Genomic DNA, 14,432 nt, shown 5'->3' with positions numbered 1-14,432 from the left:
AGTCACTCTAATTGAATGTAGCACTTCCTCCGGGGTGCATGTGTATGCGTGTCTTTTCATTGCCCTTTGTCCCCGGGGAGGTTGTAGCCAGGGATGAAATCTGGACCACATGCATGTTAAGCCTATGATGTTCATTGAGTCTAGTAACATACTTTATAGAAAATCAGAGACAATTCAACAGATGCATAAAGGCTGAAATAACATTTTGATTTTAGTAGATTTAAACAATCTCAGTAGATTGATCTCTACTGGAATTTAAATCTCAGTATATTCCGCCTTTCCTCTGCGAAATACCAAATGCCTAAATAAAAAATGAAGAAAATCAACATTTAAGACTACCATTTCATGATATTAGCCTAGCATTGCTTAGGGTCACTCCAAAGTCAAAGAACTTTTGTTTTTAATTCATTCAAATACAGTGGCACTTCTGAGTAAACAAGCATAGGATTTGACTGTTAATTTTGGCAAGGTCATGATGTCACAATGTTTTATTCCATTGTTTTTTGGATTTGGGCAAAACTCAGTATAGCCACAATCACTTTTTGGAAATTCCATCCTGCCTGTGGCTGTCAGACAGGCTGTCGTCTAGACTGGCTGGTAGACAGTGCTGGGGAGGAGGTAGCGGTTGTGGTGCATGTTGGCACCAACGACGTGGGCAAGTGTAGCCAGGAGGTACTGGAGGCCAAATTTAGGCTTTTAGGTAGGAAGCTGAAAGCCAGGACCTCAAAGGTAGCCTTCTCTGAAGTGCTACCTGTTCCACGCACAGGGCCAGCTAGGCAGGCGGAGATCAGGGGTCTCAATGCGTGGATGAGACGGTGGTGTAGGGAGGAGGGGTTTAGATTTGTTAGGCACTGGGAAACGTTTTGGGACAAGTGGGGCCTGTACAGGAGGGGCGGGCTTCACTTGAACCAGAATGGAACCAGACTGCTGGCGCATAACATTAAAAAGGTGGCAGAGCAGCTTTTAAACTGATCCCTGGGGGAAGGTCGACAGGAGCCGAGGGGCATCCGGTTCGGGATTCCTCATCCCTATGGGGCAAGGATGGGGAGGTTAGAGAACAACAAGACAAAGGCAGAGTAGGAGAAGAAATTGGGAATGGTAGCGTGATGGGCTATGATAGACGGTTTGGCACAGTGAGAGGATGCGGGGACAAAGGAGCGAATAAGCAGCCCATCCTGGTGCATTCCATGTACAAATGCTTTTATGTGAATGCCCGAAGTCTCTGAGCAAAGATGGGAGAATTGGAATTTCTGGTGACAAGGGAAAACATTGACATAGTGGACATAACAAAAACCTGGTGGAATGCCGAGAATCAGTGGGATATCACAATCCTGGGCTATAAACTCTACAGGAGGGACAGGCAGGGGCGTGTTGGAGGTGGGGTGCCCATTTATGTTAAGGAAGGGATAGAATCCAGCAAAGTAGAAATTAAAGGTGGGTCCAACTCTATCGTAGAATCTCTGTGGGTTAAATTACCAGGCCTGTGGAGCGATGTAATACTGGGGGCGTGCTATCGTCCTCCAGACCAGAAATCGGACGGGGTCCTTGAAATGAGGAAACAGATCAGGGAGGTGACGAGGGACAGGATTGTAATCATGGGGGACTTCAATTATCCTCATATAGACTGGGTCAATTTGTGTTCCAGTCATGAAGAGGAGACCGGATTCCTTGACATGCTAAATGACTGTGTCTTAGAGCAGCTAGTCATGGAGCCCACCAGAGGACAGGTGACTCTGGATTTAATATTGTGTGGTACACAGGACCTGGTTAGAGATGTCAATGTCACGGAGCCATTGGGGAACAGTGATCATGCTGCAATCCGTTTTGACATTGGGGGAAGAATACTGGACAAATCTCTCACCAAAACCCTTGACTTCCGATGGGCGGACTTCCCTCAAATGAGGAGGCTGGTTAGAAGGAGGTTGAAAGGGAAGGTAAAAAGAGTCCAATCTCTCCAGAGTGCATGGAGGCTACTTAAAACAACAGTAATAGAGGCCCAGCAGAGGTGTATACCACAAAGAAAGAAGGGCTCCACTAAATCCAGGAGGGTGTCCGCATGGCTAACAGCTAGAGAGGCTGTAAAGGGCAAGAAAGCTTCCTTCCGTAAATGGAAGTCTTGCCCTAATGAGGAGAATAAAAAGGAACATAAACTGTGGCAAAAGAAATGTAAGAAGATGATACAGGAGGCCAAGAGAGACTATGAGGAATGCACGGCCAGCAACATTAAGGGGAATAATAAAAGCTTCTTCAAATATGTTAGAAGCAGGAAACCTGCCAAAAAAGCAGTTGGCCCTCTGGATGGTGAGGGAGGGAAAGGGGAGACTTAGGAGATGGCAGAGAAATTGAATGAGTTCTTTGCATCTGTCTTCATAGCAGAAGACCTCGGGCAGATACCACTGCCCGAACGAATTAAATCAGGGAGGTTAAGTCAGGAATTAAGTCAGAGAGGTTAAAAGAGAAGATGTTTCAGACCTCATTGATGAATTAAAGATCAATAAGTCACCGGGCATCCACCCAAGAGTTAAGGAATTGAAGAATGAAGTTGCTGATCTCTTGACTAAAATATGCAGCTTGTCCCTCAAAACGCCACGGTGCCAGAAGATTGGAGGATAGCAAATGTCACGCCTATCTTTAAAAAGGGAAAGTGGGGGGGGGGACCGGGAAACTATAGGCCTGTCAGCCTAACATCTATACCTAGTAAGATGGTAGAATGCCTCATCAAAAATAGGATCTCAAAACACTTAGATGAACAGGCCTTGCTGAGGGAGAAACAGCATGGCTCCTGTAAGGGTAAGTCTTGCCTCACGAACCTTATAGAATTCTTTGAAAAGGTCAACAGGCATGTGGATGCATGTAGACATATCTCTGGACTTTCAGAAGACGTTCGACACGGTCCCTCACCAAAAGCTACTAAAAAACTCCACAGTCAGGGAATTAGAGGACAGGTCCCCTCATGGATTGAGAACTGGTAGAAGACCAGGAAACAGAGTGGGTGTCAATGAGCAATTTTCACAATGGAGAGAGGTGAAAAGCGGTGTGCCCCAAGGTTCTGTCCTTGGACCGGTGCTCTTCAACCTCTTCATAAATGACCTGGAGATAGGGTTGAGCAGTGAGGTAGCTAAGTTTTCAGACGACACCAAACTTTTCTGAGTGGTGAAGACCAGAAGTGATTGTGAGGAGCTCCAGAAGGATCTCTCCAGACTGGCAGAATGGGCAGCAAAATGGCAGATGCACTTCAATGTCAGTAAGTGTAAGGTCATGCACATTGGGGCAAAAAATCAATACTTCACATATAGGCTGATGGGTTCTGAGCTCTCTGTGACAGATCAGGAGAAAGATCTTAGGATGGTGGTGGACAGCTTGATGAAAGTGTCGACCCAAAGTGCGGCAGCAGTGAAGAAGGCCAATTCTATGCTTGGGATCATTAGAAAAGATATTGAGAACAAAATGGCTAATATTATAATGCCGTTGTACAAATCGATGGTAAGGCCACACCTGGAGTATTGCATCCTGGTTGCCACATCTCAAAAAAGACATAGTGGAAATGGAAAAGGTGCAAAAGAGAGTGATGATTACTGGGGTGGGGCACATTCCTTATGAGGAAAGGCTATGGCGTTTGGGCCTCTTCAGCCTAGAAAAGAGACGCTTGAGGGGGGACATGATTGAGACATACAAAATTATGCATGGGAAAGATAAAGTAGATAGAGAGATGCTCTTTACACTCTCACATAACACCAGAACCAGGGGACATCCACTAAAATTGTGTGTTGGGAGAGTTAGAACAGAGGAAAGAAAATATTTCTTTACTCAGCATGTGATTGGTCTGTGGAATTCCTTGCCACAGGATGTGGTAATGGCATCTGGCCTGGAAGCCTTTAAAAGGGGATTGGACAAGTTTCTGGAGGAAAAATCCATTATGGGTTACAAGTCATGATGTGTACGTGCAAGCTCCTGATTTTAGAAATGGGCTATTTCAGAATGCCAGATGCAAGGGAGGGCACCAGGATGCAGGTCTCTTCTTATCTGGTGTGCTCCCTGGGGCATTTGGTGAACCACTGTGAGATACAGGAAGCTGGACTAGATAGGCCTATGGCCTGATCCAGTGGGGCTGTTCTTATGTAGGGGGGAGGAAGGATGGGAGCAAGAAGAGCAGAAATGTCTTTGGTTTCATGGTTGAAACCATGTTTTTGGTTTCATGGGGTATGAAATCCCATGGTTTCATACAATGATTGGTATTAATTCTGGGTACAAAGATACACACTTTGCACCCCAATGTTAGGGGTGTTCTAAAACAGTTCCTTCCAAGATGTACTTTTGTGTAGGAAGACATATGAAGTCAAAATTACCATATTAAGTGTAATCAGGCTTAAAAGGCTGCTACTGCTGCATGAGTTTCTCTTCTGCTGGAATGCTAGAGTGCTGAGCCTAATACAGTAATTATCACCGGCTCTTCTAGAATCCACTGTTACTTGCTTAGTGAGTGCCTAAAGACGTAATGCAGTTTGGCTGAACGTGAAACTTGCATAGGAATTACAGCAGCCTGGAAACAGAATCTTCCCATAGAGACTAGTAGATGGAACTTTGTGAAAGGCCAAGGTATGAACAGAACTCTTGTGCAGCTAAATATTTTGTATTGCTTCTTCAAATATACAAGGGGGGTTATTAATTAGGAATACTCTGAGAGTATAGTAATTTTGATCTTATTAAATTTTACCCTAAGGCACTATGGAGGTCCACTTCCAAGAATCAGAGGATAACCAAGAAGGCTACCACTTCCATATAACTGGTCACTTGTGCTTTAAAAATCTTTCACAATCAATATGGTCTAATGATTGTTGAGTGCTTTGGATTGCTCCTTTTGAAAACCTTTTCAGCTGCAGTTTTCAAACTCTTCCAGAGTTTGAAACCCACAGTAAGTCCTTGCTGGGGCAGTTTGTGAGGGTTCCATCCTCAGAACTCACATGGATGGCAAAAATTGCTTTAAATCAATGTCCCTTTGCTAGGTGATTTAAAAACAGCCTTGCTACCTTTGTTATGTAAGACAGTCATTAAGCAGACAATTCATCAATCAGTCTCTCTCCAGGTGATTAGAAAGGCTTAACTCTAAGGCAGCGACCCCTCCCTTCACCCAGAGTGCAGCAGTGGGAAAGAATGCAAAGTGATTATCTTTCTTTCAAGTGCTCAGGGGAAAAGGAGGGGTGGCTTGCCTTGGAGTGAAGCTGTTCTAAGTGCCTGGAGAGAGAATGATTGATGGATTGTCAGCTGGCTGCTCACTCTCACATTAAGGAGGCTACTGTTAAGCAACTTTCTTCCTTTAATTTAAAGGGCCCTTCTTATCGCTTTGAGATAAAATCATGGGTGAAAAATCCATGGATAATTGGGTTATACCTGTACTTACCTCAGCTCCTTCCCACATGATTGTCTTGATCAGGGGTGCCCAAACCCCGGCCCTGGGGCCACTTGCGGCCCTCGAGGACTCCCAATCTGGCCCTCAGGGAGCCTCCAGTCTCCAATGAGCCTCTGGCCCTCCAGAGACTTGCTGGAGCTCATGCAGGCCTGATGCAACTGCCCTCAGTGTGACGGTCAACTGTTCGACCTCTCTCGTGACCTGTGGGACAAGGGCTTCCTCCATTGCTTGCTGTTCCACATCTGTGATGCAGCAGTGGCAGCAAAAGAAAGTCTGGCCTTGCTTTGTGAAAGGCCTTTTAAAGGCCTTGAGCTATTGCGAGACCTTCATTCATTCATATGAGTTCCATCTCTAATATATTCATTATTGTAAATTTATTCAAATTTGAAATGTAAATTAATTCTTTTTTTCCTGGCCCTGGACACAGTGTCAGAAAGATGATGTGGCCCTCCTGACAAAAAGTTTGGACACCCCTGGTCTTGATCAAACAGAAAATTCAGGTCATGATGATAATTCCCAGCATGCCTTGCACTTTCTGTTTTACTTACAGGGACAGCAGGAAAGGAGCCAACCTCCTTGGTAGGAAATATCAGGTGCTTATTGGTCCAGAGGTTTGGCCTTCTAGACCATGTGAAATTTTAGAAAGGCCCAGTTGTCAGCAATGGCAGTTGAGTGGCAGTTCCTGAGGGTCAGGAAAGCAAAAGACAAGGGAAATTGGTTAGATTAGGATGAATATGTATAGTTAATATATGTTTTCATTAACACACATTTCTATGAAAATCACTTTATCTGTACACCTTTATTTGAGTAAAGCAATTTACATCCTTGTTTCTTTCTGCTTGGGCTTCCCCTCCTGCAGTAGCTGGCATGGTAAAAACAGCTGGCACAAATTGGATACTCTTACCTGTAAATAGGCAAGGAGGCAGTAGAGTAACAACACTGAAGCCACCACTTGCCATAGGGAAGAGAGGATTGTGGACCAAATCCTATCCAATTTTCCAGCACTGGTGCAGCCATACCAATGAGGCGTGTGCTGCATCCAGCAGTAGGGGAGCAGTCCCAGTAAGGTAAGGGAACATTTGTTCCCTTTCCTCAGGGCTGAATTGTGGCTGCACTGGCACTGGAAAGTTGGATAGGATTGGGTCCTATAACCACACTTGTTACAGTCGATCCAAGAGGTCAGATTCAGACCAAGAAGAAGATATCCAAAACCTTGATCTTAGAACTGTCAGAGCGTTCCTACACTTTTGAACCCACATATCTCTGATCCAAGCCTTCTGGCTCTCAGACAGAACAGTGAGCAGCAAATGTCTTAGCTCTAGACACCCCTCTGATGTATTTATTTTTAAAAACATACTGTCTTTCTTCTATAAATAAGCTGCCAATGGAAAGCTGCAAGCTGATCCTGCAGGAGAATTTAGATATGATTTATAACTTGCACATGGCTGAGTGAGTCTGGACTATTATCCTTCAGAGAATAAATAGCTGGCATTGGTATTACATAGCACATTCTGTGCTGGCACAAAAGCTTGGATTTTATGCCAGTGATGTTTACCCAAACGTGACAATGGATCAAAGGGGCTTTTTATCACTTTAAGAAATACTGACACTGGATATTAATGAGCATAGAGGGTTCCCAATGAGTACCTTCTACTACTGCTATTCTTACTGGCAGTCTTATTCTCAGACTGAAATTCTAACCACACTTTCCTGAGAGTAAGCCCCATTGAACAAAATAGGACTTACTTCTGAGTAGACCTGGTTAGGATTGTGCCCTCAGTCTCTTTCCTAATGTCCTTTAGCATGGAATTTGCCTTTTTCACAGAGGCCACAGACTCACAGCACAATCTAATCACGGGTTCTGCTGCGCAGCGGCTGCTGCGCCAGCCAAGAATGTCACAGACATGCCATAAAGTACATTTGCAGCACCCACAAAGCAAGCAGTGCCGGGGCGGGGGGAGGCCTGCACCACCCCACTGACACTGCATTCAGAAGATTGGTCTGCAGCAGAAGCGCTGCCAGCACTGCCAGCACTGATCCGCTGGGCAACAGAGGAGTGGAGGGAGAGTGGAGCTGTTGGAAGGGAGGAGGCGTTTCTGGGCTGTTTGTGCCAGCAGCTCTGAAGCACATGGTGGTGGTGTGGCTTTCACAGCATCAGTTGAAGTCTCAAGATTTGCCCTGGATAGGATTGATGTGCCACTCTTTTTGTAGCTATGTGGTTATTTGTCCTTCAAGTCATAAAATGAAGGGGATTGTGTTCATAACTCAGTGACATCTTTCATACTGGTAATCACACGTTTGTAGTAAACATCAGGGCCTGGGGGGGGTAAATGGGGTAATTTTTACACAGGCTGAGGGTCAAAAGGGAGGGCCCAGCAGCCAAAGGTGAGGGCCCTGAAAGTTCTTGGGATCTTACATTTTCCTATCTACTCAGACTTGTTGCCCGCATGGGATGTAGGCAAAACAACCACAACGGGAGATGCTGGGGACACTACTGATGCCACCTAGGTTGGTAGACCTGGGCACCAAAGACTTTTCCAGCTGTCTCTACCCTCCCTCCTGTTCTGCCAGATTCCCGATCCAAGCCTCACTTAGGGAACTTATGCCCACTCTAAGGTAATTAGCTCCCCTCTCGTTCCCCCAACAATGGCCCCAGTTCTCTACAGCAGTACTGCTAGACTCCACCACCAGGATAGCTTGCCTGTTTAAACTGCAGGGACCCCTCCTCCCAGTTCCTAAGGCAGCAGTCCTTCCAGGTATAGCAGCACACCTTAGCTCTCCACAGCCTGTTTGAGTAGCCCATTAGTCAGTGAGCCAGATAATCAATTAGCCAAAAGGTCAGTCCGAAAGGCAGAGTATCAAAGTCAATAAGCCAAGTCACAGTCAGATTCCAGGTAAATCAGTCAGAGTATCCAAGTCAATAAACCCAGTCAGTCTCCTCTCCAACCTGCACTCCTTCTACAACCCACTTCCTGCCTCAGTGCTCCTTATATCCTTAGGGATCTCATTGCCTCTAGTGGCTGCAGGTCTGCAGCACACCCTTTGCTGACAGGCCAGGCCTTAACTCTTAAAGGGGACACTGCAGATACCACATTCTACCTCCTCGCCAGATCTTCTGAGGTTCCAATACACCTCCCACCCTGTTTTGCCCCTCCATGCCCCTATTCTGCTTGCCTGTCACCCCCCCCTTTGCAAAGGGGCCCAAAAGGAACTTTGTACCCCCTGATAAAATTTATCTCAGAGGCCCTGGTAGACAGGGTGGTGTAGTGCTTTGGGAGGTAGACTCAGACCTGGAAGATCCAGGTTCAAATCCCCCCTCAGCCATGAAGCACCCTGGGTGACCTTGGGCCAGTCACTTTCTCTCAGCCTCACCTACCTCACAGCGTTGTTGTGAGGAAAAAAGGGAGCAGCCATGTACACCGCCCTGAGCTCTTTGGAGGAGGGGTGGTATGAGTTGTTGGCAACTTTCAGTCTCAAAAGACTATGGTATCGCGCTCTGAATGGTGGTTCTGGAACAGCGTCTAGTGTGGCTGAAAAGGCCAATTCGGGAGTGACAATCCCTTCCACACCGGGAACAAGTGCAGTCTGTCCCTGGTCTGTCTCCCTGGCTATGGGCCTTCCTTCTTTGCCTCTTAGCCTCAGACTGTTGGCCAAGTGTCTCTTCATACTGGGAAAGGCCATGCTGCACAGCCTGCCTCCAAGCGGGCCGCTCAGAGGCCAGGGTTTCCCACCTGTTGAGGTCCACTCCTAAGGCCTTCAGATCCCTCTTGCAGATGTCCTTGTATCGCAGCTGTGGTCTACCTGCAGGGCACTTTCCTTGCAAGAGTTCTCCATAGAGGAGATCCTTTGGGATCCGGCCATCATTCATTCTCACGACATGACCGAGCCAACGCAGGCATCTCTATTTCAGCAGTGCATACATGCTAGGGATTCCAGCACATTCCAGGGAGGTATAAAAATGTGATAGATAGATAGATAGATAGATAGATAGATAGATAGATAGATAGATAGATAGATAGATAGATAGATAGATAGATAGATAGATGAAAGAATGAATGAATGAATGAATGAATGAATGACTTAGGGTAACTTGTGTTGGGGCTCACTTTTGACATGCGTTTCCATTGCTAGGGCTTAACTCTGGAATATATGAAATCAGTATAGATGAAACCGCCCCAAACAATGTGAGAGTGCATTTTTCTCAGCGGTTGTTAGCAGGAATCCAGGGATAAAAGGAAGGCTTATAAATATTGAATCGGGCCACTTCCTTTAATACTTCCTTTAATACTGGTCCCTGTTAACTGTGCAAAGAGGTACTTCTTGAAGTGGTAACTCTTTATTTAGCAGGGGGGGAGCAAAAGTTCCTATTCATCCCTGGGGTAGAGTCCCTCCTAGTGCATATTTGCTGGAATCTCCTTGTGTCTTTTTTTTCACATTGTGAGCTCCTTTGGGACAGAGAATCATTTTCTCATTTCTTTTGCTACATAAATGCTTTGGAAACTTCCTTGGTTGAAGAGTGGTATATAAATATCATTAATAATATTAATGACAAGCTATAGTTGAAATATGTGTGATTTCTTAAACACAATCTGTTGATCTACTACTTTATCACTGTAAATGCTGTGGATAAAACTTGTACAGCACTGAAAATGTGGGAAACATTGATCAATGTATAGAGGTGTTTGAAAACAATGTTATTTATTTTACTCAGAAGTCAGCCCATTGTGTTCATTAAGACTTAGGCTGTAAACCTATCTTATTCCCCAGAAATAAGCACCTCTACCAGTGTCATATACAGTAGTCCGCTATCCCTAATGTATCTCTCTGTGCTTCAGAATAATGCAATATTAAGGCCTATTGTAACTGAAATTCTTAGAGCAGTGTTTCCCAAACTGTGGGTCCAGATTCACCACTGGGTTGTGAGCTGATTTTTGGTGGGCTGCAAAAATTTCTGAAATATTAAAAAAAATTGTGAGCATGCTTGCCCAGTTTGTAGAAGATAATTGCAGCAGAAGGCAATCTGGCTGGAGAGACTGTTCTTGTGGCTGGAATGCTAACTGTGGTATGAGGTACTCTTCATATCCCCAAATTAAAATGTCACAGTTTCTGATTTTCTCTAGTAATTGGCATGCCTAAGTTCACATGTGAACCCAGTTTCAGCCTTTTGTCTAGCCTGAAAGTCCCTAACTGCATATCTTGCTCTCTAGTGCAGCCTTTTTGGTTCCCTGGAATGACTGTAAAGGTTTGGAGGAGCAGCCCTTGAACTCCATTTCTAGGGAGAGTTAGCAAATGTCTACACACACATAATATATGTCAAGGCTCTAGCAGCCTTGGGAGCACAGTGCCCTGATTATTATTAATTAATAATTTATTAATTATTATTTTCTAGATTTCTGTTTTTGTCTAGTAAAGCTATGTGGGTTGGATTGCCATTTTAAAAAGTGGGTCCCAGTGCTAACAAGTTTGGGAACCACTGCCATAGAGGCAATTAGGTGGAAGGCCATTTCTTTAGGCATAGAATATGGGCCATAACGCTCAGGTATTATAAATGTAAAATCTTTTGTCTTTCTTCCAGTGTATAATGAACCTCCTCCTCCTCCTCCTTCTCTTCTTCTTCTTCTTCTTCTTCCAGACAAATTCATGTTAGTGGAATTACAGACACAGAAGAAGAAAGAATTAAGGAAAGTGCTGCATATATTGCCAGAAGGAACCTTTTTGCAACTGGGGAAGGAATTAGTGTATCTAAAAAAGCAACTTCATCTTCTGTGGAAGAAGAAACACATGAGAAGAAGTCAAGAAAAGTAGCAATAAGAGAGACAGCAGAACGAACAGCCCTAAAGAAAACGGTACTAAACCACAAATTTATCCATTTGATCATGTGGTTTTTTAAAGGTGTGATCCAGCCACAGTTAATTATTTTGGCTGCAGTTCTATACGCACTTTCCTGGGACTTACATCTAAGTAAATATGCATAGGCTTGTGCTCTTTGTGTCTTACTGATTTCAATACAAAGGACAAAAGAATGCATTTGATTTGCTTATTGAAATAAATGGGACATAAAAATCCTTTCCTGTGGCTGGATCATGCCTATTGTTTATTTTATTCAGTTAACCTAATATGGAGAGTGTCATTTCTCAAGAAAAAAAGTGTCTGTATTTGCTTTACTAGTAAAAATGTAATAATTTCACCAGTATATCCACCTCTCATTTTGTAAACACTGTGTCTGTTCTTTGTTATCAGATAACCTAAAGTACTGTGGCATCCTAAAGACTAAAACATTTTTTAGAAAAATTAAATTTTTTGTGCAGAGTGTACTTTCTCAGGTGTTGGAAATGTTAGCGTCAAACTAGTATGGCCACCAAGGGCCAACCTGAGTCCCACTGAAGCAGCTGCCAACTGTTACCCTTGCCTGCCCAATGATGTGCCAGCGTCTGTTCCCACTCTTCAGTGTTCTAGTTCAGCAGTCCCCTCCCCATTTCCTCTTTCTCTCTGTCCCCTTCTTACTTTTTTAATATAGGGACTGGGAGAAGGAGGAGCAGATGGGCAACTCCTGCACCAATCTGCTGCCTGAGGCAACTGTTTCAGTTGGCCTCATGGATGGGCTGGCCTTGTGGCCTCCTCAAACTAAAGTTCAATTTACATGAACTTTTCCATATGCAAAAAAAGTGGGCTGAAGCAATCTGGGATGCCATTTTAATTGCGGAGAGCTCTTGCTTAAAACCAAATTCATACATCTTCTTTGTGATCTTATTGCTGCTCTGAAGTCATTAGGGATCCATATTGCAATAGCTATGTATACAAAAGAGTAATAGATTTTTTTTTTTTTTTTAAAAACCCATAGGGAATGTCACACATCTGTTACACAAGGCACTAGCACTGCTTGTGTAGATTTTTTCCCATTCCCATTTCCCCAGTTATACAGGTAACTGTAGAAGAAGCCACAGGATTTTTGTATTGAAGAAACAGAACCTGACCCCTCTGTTGGGGAAGAAAAAATCCAAAGCCAAAAAAGAAAAGCTTTCTTTGTCTTCCAATGTATATGTTATATTGACTACTGTAATACTTATGTGTTGTTTAAAAGGGAGAAAAATCATCTTAGGGTGCAATCCTAACTTATGGTGGAACAGGCAGGCCAGGAGGCCTGTGCTGTATCCAGCGCAAATTTGGGGCTGGCTGAGGCTCAGACCAAGGCAAAGGGAAAAATTTCCCCTTACCCCAAGGAGAGCAGCAGTGGCCCCAATGGGTCTAATTGGATCTATGCCACCTTATAAGGTGGTGCAGATTTTAGCAGAACGGAGCAGCCTGGTGCCGCTCCACACCGCTCAGGAACGGGCTAGGATTCGGCATAACTGCCTCCTGCTCGCTGCCCACCCTCCCCCTGCCTCAAAACACCTCCCACTCTCCCCACACACACCCCAAACCATTGTCCTGGCCAAGCTTGGCCAGCACAAACTCACCTGTGGCCGCCCCTGCAGAGGCTTGATCTGATCTCTGTGGATCGGCACACCTCGGTGTGCCAGCACAGCTTACTCCGAGGAAGGCGCAAGCATGCTTTACAGCACATTAGTGACCTCCCAGGCCAGCGCAAGGGACTTGTGCAGCCCTGGGTGCCGTTAGGATTGCGTTCTTAATAGTTTAAAATTGCATTTTGCAGTAACATCTAATTACCCATCTATGAAATAGAAGTAAAATGTATGTAAATTTTCAATATATTTTATTGATGCCCCAGATCACATTTTCCCCTCTGTTATGAAGTTACTGTGTGCTACTGCAGATAATGCATTTTAAGTTGAAATATTTTCTTGCAGTTAATAGAGACAGAGGAATTTCGGAGAAAATTGAATGAGGATAGTCTGTTACATGCTCCTGAATTTGTTATCAAGCCTCGTTCTCACACTGTCTGGGAAAAACAGAATGTCAAATTACATTGCACTGTGACTGGCTGGCCAGAGCCTCGAGTGACATGGTAGGCTTGCTTTTTTTCTGACATTAAAAGTCATTGGTTGTATACATATATTCAGAATTCATAAGCTGAAAATAAAACTGTTTGCTCATATTCATTGAAAGAGCCTTGGCTGGTTCAAGTCTCAGGTATCCTATTTGGTCATTACCCAATTTGTTTTTTTAATGTACAAAGCTGCACACCGTGCTGAATTTGAATTCTTTATATTTCATGCTTTGATTTTAGTGGTTGGATGATTTGTAGTTGACTCCAGTTCCTGCCAGGGTCTGCAAAATACCTTTGATGGAGTTAGATCAAAAGTACTGTGTGTATTCATAGGCAAAGCACAATTGCTCCAACATAGCAGTCTATTCCAAGTGAAGGAGCTACAATGAAGGCACAGAATATCTTCCCCATTCATCTCAGTAAAGGAAGCATATGTATATGTACATTATTGGTGTGTGAAGATAAGCTTCCTCATTGAAATGTATATTGAAATTCAAATGCATGCAAATCACTGGACAGGGTGAATAGATTAGTTCCAGTAAACCTTCTAATGCTATTGATCTTGTTGCTTGCAGGAGGTGTAGTTACTAAGAGAGAGTGTTTTCAAATGTCCACCCTTATGATCCCTAAATTGTCCTTGTCCAGATGCATCCAAGGTCATAAACTGATCTTGCACTAGATTTAAACAATGATAAATGTTAAGTGCTAGCATTCAGCACAATAATGTACTGAAAGTTGGTTTTCCATTACATCTGGATTTAGCCTCCAATGGAAAGAATGAGAAAATGTCTCTGAGCAAGTATTTTGCTCTGGAACACCAAATGCAATGAACCTGATCTAACATTCATCATTTGTTAAACAAATATCATTAACCTGCTTAAAGCAAATGTATATGAACATGGAGAAATCAAATGCTGTGAATGAAGAAAGCTTCAGCAACTTCTTCTACAGAAATCCTCATATGGTGGCCTAGTTCATTTAAGCATGCCATTTTACTGGCATCACTGAAAAGAAGATATGGAAAACCCCAGGTTATTTGAGATCTTCAGCAATATGTCTAAACTATTAGCACATAAT

The 14,432-nt window shown here is 43.9% G+C and overlaps 1 protein-coding gene across 3 annotated transcripts in view; it reads left to right on the top strand.

Moving 5' to 3' along the window:
- The window catches only part of MYOM1 (myomesin 1), a 112,031-nt gene that overhangs the window by 16,218 nt on the left and 81,381 nt on the right, over nt 1-14,432 (top strand). For all 3 annotated transcript variants that reach the window (XM_066622809.1, XM_066622811.1, XM_066622810.1), the window contains exons 4-5: nt 11,040-11,253; nt 13,216-13,373. In XM_066622809.1, the coding sequence (XP_066478906.1) occupies nt 11,040-11,253; nt 13,216-13,373 (372 nt within the window). The remainder of the gene's footprint in view (nt 1-11,039; nt 11,254-13,215; nt 13,374-14,432) is intronic.

The sequence above is a fragment of the Tiliqua scincoides genome, chromosome 4 (assembly GCF_035046505.1).
Source record: "Tiliqua scincoides isolate rTilSci1 chromosome 4, rTilSci1.hap2, whole genome shotgun sequence".
Classification (NCBI taxonomy): Eukaryota; Metazoa; Chordata; class Lepidosauria; order Squamata; family Scincidae; genus Tiliqua; species Tiliqua scincoides.
This window is presented reverse-complemented; position numbering and strand designations above follow the sequence as displayed.